Here is a 21740-nt window from a genome sequence, read left to right as displayed (position 1 = left end):
ACAGGCAACTTCTCAAAGAAAACCTAGAGTTTCCAAACTGATTACAAAGCAAATACAGACATCAACATGCTGAGTCTAAGCTTTAAAAGAAGGCTTCCCTGAGATCAGCACAGATAAACTGTGTGGATTTAATGGAAGGTGCTCCTTTGAACCATAAAGATAAACTGACAGTGAAACAAAGAAGGCGTGCCTTCCAGCCAGACATGGAGGACTGGCCCTCCTTCTTAAAACTTCCCCACAATGATAGTGAAGAATAAAATATAAACACCTCCCGTACCCCCCCCCACCTTATCTACCCGACCCCAAACCCCAGCAGAGGGGTCTGGAGACCAGATCAGAATGTCAGGTTTGTGTGGGTTTTCCAACAGGAGAAATGGACACAAAGGACAGCCCCCGAGTCTCCTCTTGCTCCTTCCACCCTCCCAGCAGGGAGGAATTCTAACAGGGTGCCAGGTCCCAACAGAAAGCTTCAGAGGCTCTGGAATGGAAGGAAGGCGCGCGCTCCATTTGATGGTACAAGTATAAACCGCACCTGCCTGGGCAGATGCAAAGTGTGTGGGCATCGATGGCCTTGCACCTGTGTCTTAGCAGCTAAGGCTGGAGAACATGAGTGAATGTCCTCAGTTATCACATACAGCTCAACCAAGCTTCAGTGAAGTAACAGGCTTAATTAAAGCCCTCCATACACCCATGGCCTTCTCTACTCTCCCAGTTTTGGGTGAGCCAAGAAGGTCAGGAGGTCTCTTTTGGGGGGACACTCAGATCCTGAAGAGAGAGACCCACAGGAGTAGTAATATCTAGGGGTTCTCAGTGTCCTGGCAAGGTCCTGCTCAATTAGCCTACTGTGAGCCACCATCTGCAGAGTATCACAGCTGCAGATACAGCATGCACACAGGCATACAGCCTGCAAGGACAGCATTAAGTGGGTTTTGGTAGAGGAACAGGTAATGATGATTATTATGAACAATCAGTCTGCCAAAATGAACAACTCAGAAGAAAAAAAGCAAAAGCAAAAAACACAAAAATTAGGAAAATTAGCAAAAAAAAAAAAAAAAAAAAAATCAACATTCCCAGAGACACAACTGTATTAGATTCTTAAACAAAAAAGAATAATATAACAGATGAATAATCACAAATTTTTTTTTTGAAAAAGAGCTTTCGGAAACTCAAACTGTGATGAAAATATATATTTTGGCAGGACCATAAGATTAAGAGTGGCAAGTAAGGCAGGCGCAGTGTCACATGCCTTTAATCTCAGGACTCAGGAGAGGCAGAGGCAGGCGGATCTCTGTGAGTTCAAGGCCACAGTCTACAAAGCAAGTCCAGGATAGCCACGGCTACGCAGAGCAGCCCTGCCTTTCTTGGGGGGATCAAAGAAAAAGAGTGGCGACTGAGCGGGAGCACATAGAGGGAAGGGGGAGGCAAGAAGCAGAGGCAGGGACTAGGAAGCAACCAATCAACCCAGAAAGACGTGAGGAAGGAAAACAACGCAAACAAGGCAAATTATCTGGGAAAGAACTTGCTGCAATTTTCCCAAGGGATTGCGGGATGGGGAAGGCATGTGTTCGTCTATAAATGCAGCTCATGAAGTGTCATGCACAGGAAACAGAGATACACCACTCTGAAATCTCTGAAGTAGAAGACAAAGATAGATCTCAAAAGCTTCCTGGTCTCTAGAAAGGACAACCAACTGTACTGTGCTTGTTTTTCTCAGCACCAACCCTGGAAGCCAGAAGTCAATGAAGCGATTCCTTAAATACCTCAGGATGGATTACCAAAACAATATAAGTGTATACCTAGCCAAAAGGTATGTGAATAGTTTTTTGTTTTGTTTAAGTTATCAGACAGGTATCTTCAGATAGAAAATCTTCAAAGATTTTCATCTCATTCATGCTTTCAAGGAATTATCAAGAAGGTAATGTCTAGCAAATGAGAGAAAGTTATGTGAACAAATAAATGCATGTCCCCAAAGAATGGCAAAAGGCGGTCTCAGAGTGAGGACTGTGCACACTGCTGAGGACGCAACCAGTACCGATCAGAACGGGATAGGGATGAGCTCAAGGAAGAAGGCCTCCACAGAAGAGGTACAGACAGCCTGGTGCGGGGGTGTGTATGCGTGGGGGGGGGGGGGCGCCCTGGGAGAATTAAGTGAGGAACAAGTGACCAACACAGAAGAAGCAACCAGGTAAAACACTCGGCCATCTGTTAACTTTAGGGTTAAAAAAGCTCCATGTTGTAAGAGGGAGTTTGTTTTCTCTAAAAGAGGATCACCCAAGCTTTGGTAGAAGATTATACATCCAAAAATATGTGGGCAGCACAAATTGGTCTTTATGGGCTAAAAGGTAGGGCATGGGGCTGGAGAGATGCCTTAATGGTTAAGAGCCTGCACTCTTCTAGAGGATACAAGTTTGATCCTAACATCCATATGGGGCATCTTGGGTCCTCTACCGGCCTGTGCAGGCACCCACAAACAGTCACATACATACACGTACATACATAAAGAAATAGTGAAATAATCTGCATTTTAAATTTATTTTAAATATTTTTAGAGGAATACAAAGTCCGATAGTTGGGGAAGGAGTCTGAGAGGAACTGGAGTGTGATTATAATCAAAGCACAAAAGGAATTCTCAATAAACTAATATTTTTAAAAAGAAAACATGAGCTGGGTGTAGTGGCACATGCCTTTAATCCCAGCACTGGGGAGGCAGAGGCAGGTGGATCTATATAGCAAGTTCCAGGCCATACATACAGGCCTCCATAGTGAGACCTGTAACACACACACAAAGTTAATCTCCCCCCAAATAAACACAACAAACCAAACTCCACAATAAAAGGCAGTTACTGTACCTTGGCCACATACACTCATATAAATGCAAACAGTGTGCTTTAATTTAATTCTATTTTATGTTAAAACTACAATGGATCTGAGAGAGGAGAAAAGTTACTTCTCCATATAAAGGAACATTTTTTTTTATTTTTTTATTTTTTTTTTTATTTTTTTTTTTTTTTGGTTTTTCGAGACAGAGTCTCTCTGTGTAGCCTTGGCTGTCCTGGACTCACTTTGTAGACCAGCCTGGCCTCGAACTCACAGCGATCCGCCTGCCTCTGCCTCCCAAGTGCTGGGATTAAAGGCGTGCGCCACCACGCCCAGCCCTGGAACATTTTTTTTTAGAACACCAGAAATATTCAAGAAATCTGAGTGTAATGGTGTAGGGTCTATAATTCTAGTACTAGGGAGGTAAAGGCAAGTAGGTCCACAGTCAAGGGAAAAGGCGAGGTGGAGTGGAGTGGGGTGGGAGTGGAGAGTTAGTTGCATGGAAGATGGCTCGGTGGGTAAATGTGCTCGCTGCTGAGCCTAAAAACTGGAATTCAATTGCCGGGATCTGTCTTGTAGAAGGAGAAAATCGATTGCTGCAAGTTATCCTCCAAACACTAAGCACCACACATGTGCACACACAAACTAAACAAGGGTTTTCTACAAATTACTTTAAAGCAAATGTTCAAGCAGATAATGAATAAAACTGGATGTGCTAACTGTCTTCTTCCGAACTGACAGAGCACTAGAAGTCAAGCCCATGTTTTTAGCTCTGCGGGCAACAGCTATTGTAAAATGAAAAGCTGAGCCCCTTGGAAGCCTCACCTAGACCACGTGATGCACACAGAGAAAACAGCCAGAAACAAGTCAAGAGCCGCCTGGGGACAGGGAACGTGTGAGTCTGCGTGCTGTAAGGAGTGAGGTGAGCCACAGGCAAGAGAGAGCATAAAGGCACACACAGACCCCTAGGTTCCAGTCACACACGTATGAAGCTCCCCAAATTGCATTTTCCTCCTAAAGCCAGTCAGTCTATCCACAAAAGAGAGAAGCCCATTTCCCCCCTCATGGTTTCTATCTGATTGAAGAAAACCTTAGGACTACATTTTCAGACAGCCAATTTGAGCAGCATTTGAAAACAGAACCTGTACTGGACGCTAAGGCACTGGGAGATGGAACAGGAAATGGCTACATAGCTCACGGGGCGCAGTCTCAACAATGATGGGTGATGGGGAATTAAGAATTCCAAGAGAAACCAACCACTAGGCTCTCAGGGAGGCAGCATACCTGCAACACCCAGCCTGCCCAGGAAGCTGCTCTGCACGCAGCAGCTAAGCAGCTGAGCCCAAGGCCCTTTAAAATAAGGCTTTAAAAATACTGTGCTAGGGCTGGAAGGGTGGCTGGAGCACCATGCTCTTCCAGGAGACCACAGTTCAATTCTAGCACCCACCTGAACAGCTCATCTGCCTGAACGTCCAGTTCCCAGGGGGAATTCAAAAACTGGCTTACTCCAGCACCTACACACACACACACACACACACACACACACACACACACACACACACACACACGAAAATTTAAAAATATACACTTACAAACTAATTTTATTATTCCTGTATGTCTATGATAGGAAGGGGGCGCATGCCAGTGTGTCCTGTTGGGGTCAGGGAACACTTCTGTGCAGACAGCTGTCTTCTTCCACCATGTGGGCTCAAACTTGACAACAGACTTCACTGGCCCCTTTCAGAGAAATGTTGGACTACAGATGATGAGGGAATGAGGTATTCTACTACTATTAGCTGACGAGGCTAACATCTGAGGCAGAAATAGTTTTTCTGAGGTTTTATTTGCTGTAGGCTCTGGGAGACAAATGTAAACATTCTGACATTTTCAGGGAACTTGTTTGTAAAATGTCATTGTGTTACAGTGGAGATTCAAGGCTTCATGGAACTTACTTCACATGAGAAGCTAAAAGTCGTTCACAGTCTGGTTTGGGCCATGTCCAGTTTTATCTTGAGGTTTTTAAGTACATAATATCAAAAAGTCACTTTTGAGGCCAAATTTAATGATTTGCATAATTTGCTTGATAATTATGCCACTTTGGTCTAAATATAACTGCAAATGAGAAGTACAATTACTAAACAGCTATTTCCAGCAGTAGGTATGTTGCAGGGATACTTGACTTGTGTGTCTCTTAGCAACCACTGACTGTTTCGGATTTGGAGTGTGGTTGAAGGCATCTTTAGAAACATGCTGCTAAAGAGCCATAGTGATTCACCCAATGAAACAATCCAAGGTTGGCAAACAGTCTGTTTCTAAAAGGGGGGGTGGGGGGGGGGGAAGAGAGAAGCAGCAGTTAGAAGAAATCACTTCCCAAGGCCCCTTAAGAAAGGAAAATGATCTTTATTGGTAACAGATGCTGTTCCATGAGCTGAAGCAGGCCTGCAGCTTACATAAATCTAGAAGCATCATGGCCATACATATGATACACTACACAGTAGCCATCTTTGACAAAGATGCAGATGAGTACATCAAAAAAATGATATAGGTTCTTTAAATTTTAACTTCATAAAAGTCACAATGTTGCTCAAATAGTGCAGTCAGAATTTTCCTGGATGAATAGCAAAGTCCTTAAAATGGAAACATTCAAAACGCTGGAACAAAACCACAAGGCGAACTACTCTGTCTAGAAACCCACTCACAATCCAGACCTCCAGCTTCTCTTTAAAAGCCGTAGGAGCCAGGACCCGTGACTGGCGCGCGGTCTAGCTGAGGTGATGCAGGCTGGAGGAGTTAGAGCATCCACACCACCTCTGTGTTGCTTGCCTGTTCTCTGTAAACATCTAAACATCTGTTCCTGGTCCAAACACACATTCAAATACAACACTGGTCAGAAGAAATCAGTTGTCAAAGTTAAACTGATAAAGAATTCACAGATAAACTACATGTAACATCTAAAAGAAGACAGGCTAAGTAGAGCCATCTAAGCCATAGGGTACCTAAGAATTTTAGAGTCAAATCAAAGGTCAAACAATTATAACATGCTTGGCAAGTATGACAGGGCAATAATGGATAACTTTACAACCTGAAGGCATTCAAGAAAAAACAATGTAAAAAATGCTATCAAAACAAAAGTTGATCCCAAATGAAAATGCTGGTAGCAGATAAGAGAAATATCTACTGCCTGCTGGAAGCTGTCCTGAGCAACTGTACAACATTCGCTGATTTCATCCTAACAGCATTACAAGGTACTCCTGAACATATGGTGGATATTTGACATCTACTTTCCTTGAGGAAAGTGACCGACAGGGTAGTTGTGTAACTTGTCCAAGGCCATACAATGAAAACTGGTAGAGCTGGGCTTGGTGACATATGTGTGTATTTTCAGCACTCAGGAGGTAGAGACAGGAGGATGGTAACAGTTTGAGGCCCCCCTGGTCTACAGAGCAAGTTCCAAGCCAGCCAGGGTGACACAGTGAGGCTCTACACTAAAACAAATAAACAATAAGTCAGCCTCAACTCAAACCAGCCTCTACACTAACCACCAATCCACTCTTCATGGGAAAGAATTCAAGTGCTAAAAAGGCACCTGAGACACCACAGGGAGAAAACTCCAGATTTTAAAGAGGTATACTCAGATGCTGGAAAGCAGGAAATACAATGAATATTGGTCATGAAAGGACTACAAAAATATAGTCTCAGGAAGGCTAATGTGCAAATGAGCTGAGGCTTATGAAAAATGCAAATCAAAATGAGAATGCACTTACACCAGAAGCCTCTTTATGTTTGTTATGGCATATGCAATTCTTTTAAATGAAAAACAGAGTAGACAGATGAAAAAACAGGAAGAGGACAATCACATCCTCCCCCACAATTACAAACAACCTGGTATATTTCCTTCCAAAGTGTTAATGCATAATCCTGTAGTTTAATCATGTCCCCCCAAGCTCATGTTTTGGAAACCTGTTCCCTAATACCACAGAGGTGGAACCATTTGGGAGGTGTTCAGACCACAACAGTAGCCATGAATGAAGTCACACCATGATGGAACAGTGACTTCAGGAGCATCCTGTTCACTTGCACACTTTATCTTGCACCCTAGCCATGTGAGAGGACACAGCGATAGGATCCTCGCCAGATGTCAACAAACGGGAGTTTGGATTGTCTGATCTCCAGATTTGTGAGGAAGGGGTTTCTGTTCTTTAGAGTCTCAGGTAAAGAAGTTTCTGCCTCAACTACAAATCATCTCTCAGTTTTGCACCATGATCCAAAAGCAATGGAAAAATTCCAGAAATGATTCCAAAGTTTCAGCTGTTATTCTGAGTAGCATTAAGAAAGTCTCAGTATCTCACTGTATCCTACCCCAAACATAAATCACCTGTATCCATGTGGGTCAGACGGTGGCCATCTACTGCCTATCACTGCACCGCAGTGTTTGGATACAGAGTCAGTGCTGTCTATGTCTTCAAGCATCCACTGGGAGCTTGAAGTACATCTCTCACAAACAGGAAAGAAGGTCTCTAGAATGGACTAGGAAAAACAAAACAAAACAAAACCATAGGCATACCTTTCCCCTAAAATAACAGACCAAACTCAAAAGCTATGGAGTTCTGTAATATGCACATACCATTTCAAAACAAACCATATGAACCACTGTTCACATTACTTTCTTTCATTTTTGTTTTTATTGTTGTTGTTGGGTTTTTTTGTTTTTTAATGACAGGGTTTCTCTGTGTAGCCCTGGCTGTCCTAGACTCACTTTGTAGACTAGGCTGGCCTTGAACTCACAAAGATCTGCCTGCTTCTGCCTCCCATACTACCAAATGAACAAAGCAGCTTGAGCAACTCCATGTGGGTTTGTCTCTTGCTTTGCCTACTACTAGCCTATTGACCCTGCTAGCTACACAGTGTAAATGAGTAAACTTGGGTTTAGGAACCAAATATGAGCACTTGCTGGCAGTCACGCTGTGAGTCAGTACAAGAGCCTTGTTCTCAGCTCTTAAGACTGTCCTGGTCTCGCTTTGTAGATCAGGCTGGCCTCAAACTCACGGAGATACACTGCCTCTGCCTCCCCAAGTGCTGAGATTAAAGGTGTGTGCCACAGTGCCAGTGGCAGCTCCATGCTTATTTTGCTGTTTCTATTCATTGATGGGAAAGGAGCAAAGAAAAGAAAAAGTGCATTTAGTTGCAAGAGAAAATTGGTTTAAATATTGTAGCTAGAGTAAGTTTTAATTATTCTACAGAAACTAAAACGTTTGCTCAAAGAAAACATACAAGAAAAATGTTATTTTGTTTTGTGAAAAATAAAAGTATGAGACTTTTCCATGACCTAAGGCACAAAACACAGAAGGGCTAGATATAGTCTGGGTGTGAGAAAAATAAGCAGGAACAGAGGGTGGAGAAAAGACTTGGTATTATTCAGAAGTGGGAAGCACCTGCCCACCGAGGGACAGTTCAGGCATAGCAGGGCAAGAGGGGTGCGACTGGACTTGAGTAACAGCAATTATCAGAGGACGCTCCTCAGACCCCAGTGGCTTATGTACCCAAGCAGAGCCCAAGTTGGGACCAAACCACCCAGAAAAAGAGCTCAGAAATAGGCTCAGAAGTAGAAAGCTGTGCTCTCAGCATTCTGGAGAAAAGGCAAGGAGAGAAGATCAGGGTGGCAAAAGCCAGAAAAATGAGGTAGCCAAAAGCATACCAGATACTGAAAGACTCATTACTTGTACTTCATCTTTTGTCTAGGGAATAACCCAAGGAGGTTGCCCAAGCCCATAGTCTGTCAGGATCAAGCTGCAGCCCCACAATTTTACTAGTATGCCACGTGGCTAAGGCACTCTCCTAACTCCCCGCTTCTTCCTTGAGTCAGCCTCTCTCCTTGTGTGGCTGACATCCATTACTTTCTGCTGCTGTGATAAAACAGCATGACCAAAAGCTACTTATGGAAGAAAGAGCCTCTTTTGGCTTATAGTTCCAGAGGGATCCATTTCCACCACAGTGGGGAGGGGTGTGCTACAAGTGGCAGAGAGAGAGAAGCACAAGCAGGGAGCTGAGAGAGCCCATCGCAAACTGCAAGCTAGAACAAACCGCAAATTGGGGAGGTTATGTAATCTCAAAGCCTGCCTCTGGTGACCTACTTCCTCCATCAAAGCCACACCTCCCAAAGCTCCCTCAACTGGGAATCAAGTGGTCAAACACCAGAGGCCACAGGGGAAATGTCTCATTCTGACCACCGTACCTGAGCCTGAGAAGAGCCTCTCATGAGCTGAGGCCACAGATGTGCGCCATTATACCCAGCATGGCATGTCTTCCAATGATGAGCAGAGTGCTATAAGCACAAGGCATCTAACCCAGTCTCTCTGTTCGTTAGAAACAAAACTGATTTTCAGTGATTACTGATGCATGAATCTGCTAAGACAGGGAAACTTCTAAAAACCTGTAACAGGCCTCTACCAGCTTTGTCAAATACCTCAATTCTAGTCAATGACTTAATAGAGATCAAAAGTCAGTGTATTTGAGAAGGTCACAAATGTCATAAAGATGCAAGACTGTGAATAAGGTGATAACAATAAAGATCCAGAAAGATCTCCAAGACTGGAGAGAAACGACACTCCATAGAAACACGTGACAAGTTTCACAATTAGACTGCAAGTTATACAACAACAACAGAACAAGGCTTTCAAGCAGCACGCCTGCAGTCCATTAAAGTCATTGAAGAACAGAAGTTCAACCTGAGCGAGGAAAATCATCCAACCTCAAGAAATGCTATTGAGATTTAATGAAACACCAAGCTGAATTGGCCTCATCAAATTCCAGACAGTCTTCATAGGCGTAACTCATACTTGAAGACAAAAGAACTTCTAATATCTACTGAAGGATTCAAACTCTAAAAAATGAGAAAGGGTCGGCAGATATAAGGACTCAATCCATCACCCAGAATGCACACGTATAGCTGGTGGGCCAATCCTCACTGGACTCTTATGTGCACAGCAAAACTGAATGGCTGCCTGTGTTCCCAGGGAAAGAGGTGTGCAAGGACCGCAGAAGCCCCATTTCCAGAGCCAAGTTAGCACGCCTTCCCAGCTCTCAGCGGGAATCTTAGGGCACCCAGCAGCAGCCACAGAGCCTGAGCTCTCACCAGCCCGCTGCTCCATTAGATTCTCTGACCTGCTAACTCTGGCTGTGTCAATGTGGATATCCTGAACTCTGAACTGAATATAATTAGGGCACAGCATGAGCCCATCGTGAAAGTCAGTTACCTGTGAAGGCACATGAGTTCTGCTTATATGAACGTGTCAGTGGGAGTTAGGTGTTGTCTTCCTACATGAGACATCCCATATGTCAATCAAACAAACAGCAGTCCATATGCCACTCTGGCGCCAGTGTCCACTTTAATACATGAATAAATACAACAGGAACAAGGAGATGTTACTTAAAATTCAGTTTCAGTAAACTATCCCAACTCTCAGGCAGAAAGAAAGATTTAGTCTAACAGTTTCAAGATGTAAGATGAGAAACCAGGAAAAACAGGATCCTTAGGATGCCCCAGATAGACAGGCTGGACTTAATCCTTTCAGGAAAATGTTCAAGTGCGAAAGTGAGCCACTTCCCAGCAGGACAGCTACAGTCCTCACACTTTCATTACCTGTGCTCTGCATCCGCGAGCTCACCTGCTCATTTTTAACAGAAATCCTGAGGTGCTTTAAGAAACCTTCTAAGACAGTCTTAGAGCAACATCAAGATTCACACGCTGGACCTGAAAGACGCTTAGCAGGAAAGGCACTTGCTGCCAAGCCTGATGGACTGAGCTCAAGTCACAGAACCCACAAGGCAAGGCGAGAAATGACTCCACAGGGGTTGTCGTTTGCGGACCTCTACACTCGAGCTGTGACACTCATACACATACACACAAAATAAATAAATGTGGTTTCTTTAAAAGTTTGTACACACCAGCCAAATAAATTACATCTTCTATAATTAAATTTTAAGAAAAGGAAAACTTAGAAGGATCTAGGAAGGGGCATTCCTGATGTTTATAGAATTAAATTCCATCACAAATAGCTGTAAAAGGCACTGCAATTTTAATGCGCAATAGCAGAAACTACCTCATGTAACCCTGTTTATTTAGGAGGCTGTAGCAACAATTTCATCAGCAAGAGTGTTGTTGTTTACAATATCCAAGAAAATGAGATAAAGAGTTACCGAGTACATTACATGCATAGAACTACAAAAAAAATTGCTTACCTGTAATACAAATTTCTGATCTATGTATTTTTTGGCAATGCTGGGTTGAAACTCTTGGCTTTCCAAAAATCGTATGAAAAATTCATATACAAGCTGTAACGAAAAGATTATAGTTAACTTCAAATTAAGATTCATTAAGAACATTGAAAACTATTAAAAACACATATACTAACCCTGCAGGGTTTAGGACATTAGGTTTAATTATATCAATCCATGAGTTGTGTTGGCCTTTCTTGTGACTCACAGTTATTGTTACAATTTTTAACTTCTAGAATTAAAAGCAAGAATTACAGGTAAACAAAGCAAATAAAAATCTATATTCTCGGGCTGGAGAGATGGCTCGGAGGTTAAGAGCACTGGCTGTTCTTCCAAAGGTCCTGAGTTCAATTCCCAGCAACCACATGGTGGCTTACAACCATCTACAATGAGATCTGGTACTTTCTTCTGTTTTGATGGCTCACATGCAGGGAGAATACTGTATAAATAATAAATAAATAAATCTTTTTTAAAAGTCTATATTCTCACCATTTATAGGGAACACCACAGTTAAAATTCTGTGTCTCTGTCTCTGACCTCTGTCTCTGAGGTCACCTCAAGGTAAACCTTGACCCCGATGAGTTATCTTGCTGGCCCACAGTTAACATTTGATGTCCACCCCTCCCTCTAAAACACACACCTATACTATATATAAATCTTTGCATATCTTGATACTTTTGCCATTCAAACAATAATACACTATGAATAATCTGTGTCAACAGTATCCAAACCAATATTTTTAGTAAATAAACCATTACCCATAATTTATAGCAAAGTCCACTGTTCATAACTAAGCAACATCCTATGCAGATACTTAAGGAGTTTCAATAGTGTTTCTTTAGCAAAGCACTGCTTAGTTCGTATCCTACAGAGCATACACTTCTTCCATTATCTCATGAGTAAATATTTTTAAAAGTGGACTTGTCACATCAAACGCTTCCCAAACACTCTGGACTGTCCATAATCATTGTCAGACTTTCTTTAAGAAAGTGTATGTCAGCTCACATCTTCTAAGCACTACTTATGTGTGATGCAATATTCTCATTTGGAAGCAGCACCGTCTCATGGACAGAGTTAATTTCAAATAACTGTTCAGATAAACAGTGCAGGATTCATGTTTATTCTCTTTGTACAAAAATCTATGTTAAAGTATAGGCGTTGAACTTTTTCAAACTTATGGGGTACTTTAATGCTTATATTTCCCTTCCAATCCACCTACCCTCAAGAGGAGAGAAAAGAGGTTACTGGGAACTGTTTTGATCCCAAGTGCAGGATGTAGAACAGAAACATGTTTACATCCATTACATTAAAGGCCACATCAGACTACATAGCAGCATTACTGAACCAAAACTCCTAAGAGAGGAAGCCTGGGCTGGAAGCCCAACACTATTGCTTACTAACTGGGTAAGCCTAAGGACATTCATTTTTTGAAATGCTGTTTCTCTCATTTTGCAATGTAGGTAATAATAATATTATGTGTAATGTTACATGCAAAGTACAGTGTCAAACATGCTCACCATCATTTGCCTAAAACAACATTTATGGAGCTTTTTTTCCCTGGGGGTAGAGGGGGGTGCCTGTTGAGACAGGATTTCTCTTGTGTAGCCTTGGCTGTCCTGGATTCACTTTGGAGACCAGGCTGGCCTCAAGCTCACAATTAACTGCCTGCCTCTGCCACCCTGAGTGTTGGGATTAAAGGCATGCATGATCACACCTGGCTTTAAAAGCATTAATTTATGAGATAAATATGCATATATGTGTTATTTAATTTAAATGTGTTTTATGCATATTTATAAGGAAAAGCTAAGAAAAAATTAAATATGTATCATTTCATTTTACAATAAATGTATTATAAGAAAAATGTTATTTTAAAACTTTAAACTGGTACAGGGTCGCACACCTCTAATCACAGTGCTTAAGGAGGCAGAGGCAGGAGGATTGCTGTGAGTTCGTGGCAAACCTGGACTACAAATTGAGTCCAGGACAGCAAAGGCTACACAGAGAAACGCTGTCTTTAAAAAAACAAACAAACAAAAACAAAACAAAACAAAAAAAACTTTATTATAAGGAAAAGAGCTTTGCTAAGTATGCTAGCATGTGCCTGAAATCCCAGCACTTCAGAGACTGGGCAGGAGGGCTGTGAGGTCAAGGCTATGCTATCTGCTGGGGAAACCCTGACTTAAGAGAGTAAGAAAATATGGAATTGCATTGTTTACATTTTTGGTAAAGCTTTTTAATAACTGGTATATCGGAAGACTGACTGATTCACGTCCACTTCACTATTCAAGCTGTTGTGATTTATTGTTTTGGTTGAAGTATTTAAAAAAAAAAAAAAAAGTCAAGGTTGGGAAAAGAGCATTTTAGAGCCTGCACACAGAATTATATTCTTCTTTAATGCAAACATCAAAACTAAAACAACTTGCCATTCCTGCAACATGAACTGCAGTGCAGCTTAGAAGTTGGAGTACATGCCACACGAGCAAGAGAACTGGAGCTCAACTACAGCTGTCACTGCAGCTCCCGCCTCAGAAGGCAGAGACGGGCACCTTAGAGCAGGCCGGCTAGCCAGACAAGGTGAGCCACTGAGCCCCACTGCGACCGAGGAACCCTGCCTCAAAGGACAGGGTTGAAGAACAATGGAGGACGATTCTTGATTTTCAGCTCAGGATTCCATATGCATTTGTGCATATATACATATGTGTATACATGCGCACGCACACACACACACACAGAAAACACAAGAAGTTGGAAAAAACGGTTGTAATGCAGAATCTGAAATGATACCAATGAACTATCCAACTATCCCACAGTCTGGACGGACCTTGATCCTGTGTGTTCCCAACATGAGTTATGTCCCAGTTGGGAAATATTGGTTCCCTGACTCACATAGACTTGTCAAATATTGACACATTCCATTCCTTATCTACCCCTCAGAAAAGAAGAGCCCCTCCCCCCATCTACCCATCCCAGCATGTCAAGTCGCATCAGGACTGAGCACATCCTTTACCATGGTGGCCTAGCAAGGAGCCTCGACAGGGGAAGTGATTAAAAAGCATGTAAGAAAGTCCTTGTCAGAGACAGACCCCTCTCCCCTTGCTAGGGGACCAGTATCTTTTTTTTTTTTTTTTTTAAAGTCACATTTTTATTTTCTCCCAAGAAGAGTCTTTAAATTTGGGGGGGCTAAAAAGCTTGGTATAAAGCTAGGAGTGGTGGTGCACGCCTTTAATCCCAGTACTTGGGAGGCAGGAGAAACTCTGTCTCAAAAAAAACCAGAAAAAAAGGAAAAAAAAAAAAAGCTTGGTATATAACAGATATATGCTACATAACAGATATACACTATAAGACAAATACAGACTTTGTAAAATTCAAATTCTCTCTCTCTCTCTCTCTCTCTCTCTCTCTCTCTCTCTCTCTCTCTCTCTCTCTCTGTGTGTGTGTGTGTGTGTGTGTGTGTGTGTGTGTGTGTGTGTGTGTGTGTAAAATCAACTGGCCTTGGTTGTTTTAGAGAAATATCTGCCAAATACGTAGGTCTTAATTGCCAGTTTGCTGTTTTGTCAAGTACAAATGATGTCTCATGAAAAAGCAGCTATTAAGGCCTGCCACTCAAAGCAATCGCACAGCCTCCTTCCATAGGACTACCACTGTGTTGCAGCCTGCGGTAATATGATTTATACATACTTCTCATCTCACTACACATATGGTTACTGGGAATTGAACTCAGGGCCTCTGGAAGAGCAGCCAGTGCTTTTTACCTCTGAGCCATCTCTCCAGCCCCTCATTCCTGTTGTTTTGTTTTGCTTTTTGAGACAGGCTTTCTCTGTGTAACAAGCCCTGGCTGTCTAGAACTTGCTCTGTTGACCAGACTGGACTTGAACTCACAGAGATCCACCTGTCTCTGCCTCCCAAGTGCTAGGATTATAGATGTGCCCCATCATGCTTGGCCTCAAGAGACTCCTGAAACACTTCCTGAATGATCTTGTCAGTTAAAGCCACCTTCTTGAGAAATGACTAATTTACTTTATACAGTGAGGCTACCCAAAGGCAACCAATGACCCACAGAGCGGCAGAGAATGAAGCCAAGCAAGTGCGCTGCTTCGAGCCTTACTTCTCCTAGGAGGGGGGTGATATGAGTTTTACCTCGTCGTGTTTGCTTTTGGCTGTTGTTTTATCTTTTTAGACAGTATCTCATACAGGCTTGACTGACACTGAACATATTATATACCTGAGTATGACTTTGAGCCCCTGGTTGCCCAGCCTCTCTCTCCCAAGAGCTGGGATGGATTGCAAGGACAATGTGTGCTGTTTCTGTGATTTTCCTTCATTTGATCCAACCTTAGTCAGATGTACTTCCCTCAGAGCTAAGAAAGGACTGGAAGGATTACAAACTTGAACAAGATGTCAGCACACACAAAGCCAGCCCATTTTATAAACATTTCTGACTTTATATGTAAAAGGGCAAAAGTCTCACCATCAGCCCTTGCTGTTGCCGTGGCTTCCTATGAACCAGCAGTTAATATTCCCACAGTAAGGTCAGTGAAGCTAGGACATGCATGCTCCACGTAGTAGTGCAATAGCTCAGGAAACTAATTTAGCCTTCTATTTTCTATCATTGCATACACTTTCATTTGCAAGTTCTTTATAATGAAGTTTTAACAACTTTTTAGGTTCAGAAAGATAAATTGAAATACTGAGTAAGTCTTCCTTGGATTTTAGGGGAATTTTACATCTAAGAGTGCTGGAAATGCTTTCTGAATGACAAGAATGGCCTGGCTCTTCACTGGGATGTACACCACAAGATGCAGGACATTCTGAAAGAAATTAACTTAAAAAAAATTATATTTTCTCTCAGACTAAATTTCAATCTAAGTGCTAGTACCAAGCACTACAAGTAAGACACAACATTTATTTCAGTATGTAGCCACTGATAAGTTGTCCTTGCCCCAGTAAACATCCCCTGACCGGCGCTCATGCAAGCAACCTTAATTCAACTCAGCAGACTTAAAACAAAACAAAACAAAACAAAACACCAACCAGGCATGGTGCCACATGCCTTAATCCCAGCATCCAGGAAGCAAAGCCAGAAAGGTCTCTGGGTTACATAGTAAGTTGGAGAGGTATAAGAAGGGAAAAGGGGTGAGGATGAGGAGGGGCAAATAAAGGAGTGACCCTAGCTGAGACTTTTACTAGCGAGGGATAAAGAGGCCACCTCCTGTAGCCAGGTGGGACGTCCAGTGGAGGGAGGGGGACACCAACCCACCCACAAGACCTTCGACTCAAAATTTGTTCTCCCTACTAGTAGTACAGGGATAAAGATGGAGCAGGAACTGAGGGAATGGTCAACCAACTTGAGACCCACCCCCAGGGAGACAACTAACCCTTATCACTATTAATGAAACTCTGCTATGCTTGCAGCCAGGAACCTAGCATAACTAACTGTCTTCTGAGAGGCTTCATCTAGCAGCTGATGGAAACAAATGCAGAGACCCACAGTCAAACAATAGGCGAAACTTGGGGAGTCTTGCGGAAGACTAGAGGGAATGATTGAGGTGCCGAAGGATCACGGACACCACGAGAATGGGGGCTCACAGCGACTGAACCACCAACTGAAGAGCGTGCATGGGCTGGACCTAGGCCCCTACACATATGTAGCAGACATGCAGCTTGTTCTTCATGTGGGTCCCCTAACAATTAGGGTGGGACTGTCCCTGACTGTTGCCTGCCTTTGGATTCTTTTCACATAGCTGGGCTGCCTTGTCTGGCCTCAGTGGGAGAGGATGTGTCTACTCTTGCTGTGACTTGATGTACCAGGATGGGTTGTACCTATGGGGGGGCCTCCCCTTTTCTGAGGATGGGGCGGGGAGGAGAAGAGGGAGGAGGACGGCAATCAGGTTGTAAAATGAATTTTTTAAAAACTGAAAAGAAATTTAAAATAAAATCAGAGTAGGATACAGAGCTTCTGAAAATAAAAGTTTCAGTGATAGGAGGGAGTGAAAGGATGAGAAGAAATGACCAAAGTTCGCTATGCTCATGCAAGAAGTCATTTAAAAGTATTTGGAAAAAAAATATGACAAGAATTGTACCATTCAAAGGGGATTTGATTTGTTTTAAGTTTTATGTCATTTAGAAAATACATATGAAAAGCACAACAGGCTTACAAAACTCTTACAGTACAGATAATTCACCAGGCAATTAGAGAATAAAAGCATCTAACCTAAGAAATCAAATAGTGCTTAAACTAATGTAATTTGCCCAACCTTGGCGCATCTAAGAAGACCACACAGTATCACAAGCCTGAGGATACATTGAAAAAAGAGCCTGTAACCAGAACAACACACACCGTACCCATAGCAACCTGGAGTTGCCTAAAAAGGAGAGGCCAAGGTACAACTCTATATCAAAAACTCTCAAGTGGGAAAAACATACCTCTGGGGCTTGTCATCACACTCCCCAAAACGTCAGTGAGTGAGCAACCACAAAGACTCAGTGGCTTCTGCCCAGGGTGAGGATGGGCAAGGCTACGTTCCTTCTCTCCCACCCCTCCCTTTCCTTCCTGTTATTTATCACTGGCCTCTGAAGACATTCCAGCTCAATGGAAAGATGGCTGTAGGGGGTCACCATTTCTAGCTTCCCTGTATTCTTCTTTTGAGGAAGGCTGGCCTCAAGCTAGGACACAAAAGAGTAAGGAGCTAATGTGTAAGTAAACTAAGGAGGGCCTGGCACTGGTGGCCCTGACCAGGCCGGGCACAAGGCAGCAGTCTCAACGCAGGAGAGAACAGGCCTTCAGCCCGCTTTCTCTGCTATTTCTCTCTCACTGCAGTTTGGCTTTGCCCTTCCAGGAACCTAAGGAAACTCACGTACTGTTATTATTGTAAAGACAGACATACAAAGTCCCCAGGCACATTGCTAAAAACAAGGTATGTACTCTGTGACCTAATCACATCCAACTAATACTAATGTGGAAACAGTTCTGTTCCTGTTTGAAATTCCACTGGGCAGGACAACAGAAAGATTCTGATAAAGGTGTAGGGTTTACAGGCTGGACCTGCAACACAAGGACCTGGGTGTCATGCAAAAGTATCACACGGAAACCCACTGTTCCCCTCTTCTGGCATCCTTAGAGAACCAAACAGTTGCCACTGTGTACTCTAATTTGGCCTCTTCCTTCAAGGAATCCCCATGCAAACCAAGAAGAATTAATGGAGTTTTCTTTTATAACATAAATGAAAAGTCAAAGTACCTGTAAGTGGGGCCATGATGCCTCGAGGGTAGGTTCATCTTCTTCTGGGTCGAATTCATTGCTGTCACTAGGAGGGAGAGTTCTGAATATATTGCAAGATACCTAAAAATAAACAAGCAGCAATCAGCTCCAAGTACCTCCGGCAGGTGTTCTGGGGACACTGCATTAGAGAATGCCGCTGAACTGAAAAACAGGGACCTCATTCCACGGGCCCCAGGCTGGGACCACCTGGAAGCAAGGCTGGGGAAGCCCCGGGTGGCATCTGGCCATCTCCAGAAAGGACTTCTTGTTCTTGCTGACATCCCCCAGCCAACCCCTGTGACTGGGCATGTCCCATCAGAGCCTGGTGCTTGGTTACTTACCAGTCAAGTGTGTTTCTAACAGGCCCATTTACGCTAATACACAAATAACTACTAATGGCTACAAGCACTTTCTTTCCCTGGCTCATCCACAATTTACACATTTACTGTTGAATTCATTTCTGGCATTCATAACAACAACAACAACCCAAAAAAAAAAAAAAAAAGGCAAAGAAATTTAAGAACCTTCCTAACATCCTTTAAAATAACTCCTAATCTTGCCCAAAATGCTGTACAAATTACTATGGAAGACCAGGATGAGCTGTATCTATGTCTAAATCTCTACAAACTCACCATCTGTTTGCTATAGGCAATATCTAAATTAAATGCTGAATGTTAAAGCCGCTGTAAGGCTGGAAACTGCAGGAGGACGAAGAGGACCCACTATGTATATATCCTACTATGTATATTACACGACTGTATTTATAAAGTTATAGGATATGGTTTTACTTTAACCAGATTTCATTTTAAGTTTTCTAGGTGATTTAAATACATGCAGGTTATTTAGAAGAACATTTTATGGCTGTATAATGTTCAAAGTCTCTGGTTTGGCCAAAGTTTCATTTTCTGCTACCACAAAGAACACCAGTGTGCGCAGCCATTTCTTCAGTGTGCATTAGTTTACTTCTTCATTCTCCCCAGAGGAGTTCAGTGTCTGAGGAAGTAGCTCTCCAGTGAAGGGGAAGAGGAGCAATGAACAGCCAAGCTTTTGGCCCAACCTGGGATTCGGTATGTATTAACAAGATGCCATGGAACCTAAGAAGCCAATCTAAGACTAGGCTGAAAGGGCTACATCAAGCTTTCATCTGCAACATTCTCCAAAGCATAACATTGGAGATAAATTTTCTGTCCAGTTAATTAGAAACATACATCAATTTTGGGAATAGTGTGAAACCTTACATACTGTGGCTATAGTAACACATAAAAAAGAAGGGGCGGCCCTCCGCCTAAGCTTTTGGTCTGAGACTTAGAGCTGAGCGACCGCAGTGGAGAACGAGATGCTGGTGGCCGTGGGTCCCTATGGGCAGTCCCAGTCCAGCTGCTTCAGCCACGTGAAGATAGGCTTTGTCGTGGGTTGTGCTGTGGGCACGGCAGCCCGGGCGCTGTTCGGCACCTTCTCCTGTCTCAGGATCGGAATGCGGGGTCGGGAGCTGATGGGTGGCGTTGGGAAAACCATGATGCAGAGTGGCGGCACCTTTGGCACATTCAGGGCCATCGGAATGGGCATCCGATGCTAAGCAGGGTACCGATTGCCTACTACATCTATCCTTCCTCATCCAATTCAACCCTTGTTCCTAATGAGGACTTAGTTGAGTACCTCATGCTAACTGACTGTAGCTCCAAGAATGGAAACAGGTCATCAAGAGAGTCAAAAAGCAAAGCCACAGGTCATAAGTGAACAACTTCGAGACTTAATGAGTAGACGAGCTTAAGTGTACAGTTGAGTCCCACAACTACTGAACATGAAGTCAAGTCATTCCTGGATGGTGAGCAGAGGTCAGAGGTCACCTTTAAATCACTTGGTTTATCTGCAACAGTTAGTATGTGGGGCCTAATATGGGGAAAGAGCACCCGACAGGACCCACCTCAACCCCAAAAAGGTTGAAGTCCCCTACTCTACATCGTAGACTTGCTCCCACGAAAGTATTCGTCATCACTGGCAGTGACTGGCTTACACTCCAGCTAATAGTCACTGCATGTGTGCACAAGCAGACCATGACCTCCAGCAACCACAGGACCCTGCTCAACCACAACGCAGTTCTACAATGAGCACCTGTGACCAAATGAAAATGTACTTACGTATCTACAAAGTTTAAAACAAGCTCCCTCTATAGTAAAACATATGAAGCCTTAGAGGTACTAGTAGGCCCTCTATTTTATTAATTCAGGAATGAATTATCAAAAATGAACAGCAGAAGCTCTTCATGTATATGAGGAGGCTGGAAAAATGGTTACATGGTTTAGAGCACTTGCTCATGAGAGGAACTGTGGCACCCACATGGTGCCTCATAACCATCCACAACTCCAATTCTACAGGTTCTGGCGCCTTCTTCTAGCCTCTGAGAGCATCCAGTATGCATGCAGTGCATACACATGTATGCAGACAAAATCACATATGAAATAAAATAATCAAGGCAAAGTATACTAGACATTCTCAGCTATTTTATTTTAACTTATGCTAGGATTAGTATGAAGGAAAAAGATAAGATGTAATTGAAGAAGTCTACCTCATTTTCATCCCAAAGACCTACTAAGTACTGAATAATTGTAATCCAACTATAGGCTTGAAAACACTGGCCTGACCTCCCACCCCCAAAGAGTAGCCATAAGGACAGGAGAGCAAGGCTGAGGAATGGAAGGAAGCCGTGGAAAAACCTGTACAATCCTCTGAAAGGGAATGGAAAACAAGGATAAAATTGCAGAGCTCGTGAAATCCAAACATCAGCATTCCTTACCCAGACTCTTCCCTTTACAGGATGGAAACTGAGTGAGTGGGCTGAGCATGGACGTTGTGGAGGGAACAAGAGTCTAGAGCACATCACAGTTCTTAGGGCTCCTTCCCTGACACCCTCCCCTCCCCAACTCCCAGGCCACCACCCCCTGGAGACCAGCGATGGGCCTAGCTTCTTCCGGTCCTTTTCCTCTAACCTCCTCTGCCTCTGCTACATTTTCTCACCCTCCTTACTGTCTCCTTTCCCCATCTCACCTGCCCATCATCTAGCTCCTTCTTGGCTTTCTGGCCTGTCAGTACCACTCACAGGCACTAGCATCCCTGCCTGAAGTCCCTACTCCTGGCTCAGATTCTTGGCATCAAGCATCTCAAGGCCTCTCCATTCTAATGCTGCCTTCCTTAAATCCCTCGTTTGTTCTCCTCCTCACATGCTGAGCCTCTCAAGGACTCCTTTCCAGTTTCTGAATGCTTGGTACCTAATGAATGAAAATAAACTAGGTTTGACAAACAGAAACAGGGCATTTAGCTCAATCTAAATCTCATATAAAGAAGACATTTTTTAAGTTGACTCCATGTAACATTGGGGACAGTCTTGTTTTTA

General features: G+C 43.1%; 2 protein-coding genes across 4 annotated transcripts in view; one reads left to right on the top strand and one right to left on the bottom strand.

The window, feature by feature from the left end:
* The window catches only part of PPP2R5E (protein phosphatase 2 regulatory subunit B'epsilon), a 144967-nt gene that overhangs the window by 23791 nt on the left and 99436 nt on the right, over positions 1-21740 (bottom strand). For all 3 annotated transcript variants that reach the window (XM_084791630.1, XM_084791629.1, XM_084791631.1), the window contains 2 exons: positions 18329-18430; positions 11056-11148 (listed from right to left, as the gene is read on the bottom strand). In XM_084791630.1, the coding sequence (XP_084647756.1) occupies positions 11056-11148; positions 18329-18430 (195 nt within the window). The remainder of the gene's footprint in view (positions 1-11055; positions 11149-18328; positions 18431-21740) is intronic.
* LOC311602954 (reactive oxygen species modulator 1-like) lies at positions 19045-20871 on the top strand. Its single transcript, XM_084791639.1, has one exon. The coding sequence runs from the start codon at positions 19686-19688 to the stop codon at positions 19923-19925; it is 240 nt and encodes a 79-aa protein (XP_084647765.1). The 5' UTR covers positions 19045-19685; the 3' UTR covers positions 19926-20871.

This window comes from Acomys minous (genome assembly GCF_964271855.1).
Source record: "Acomys minous genome assembly, chromosome: 8".
In the NCBI taxonomy this organism is placed as follows: Eukaryota; Metazoa; Chordata; class Mammalia; order Rodentia; family Muridae; genus Acomys; species Acomys minous.
Note: the sequence above shows the minus strand (reverse complement) of the source record. Positions and strands in the feature narration are given on the sequence as shown.

What these genes read in the sequence shown, in the direction of transcription:
- LOC311602954 (XM_084791639.1), top strand. Translation starts at nt 19,686, where the DNA reads ATGCTGGTGGCCGTGGGTCCCTATGGGCAGTCCCAGTCCAGCTGCTTC.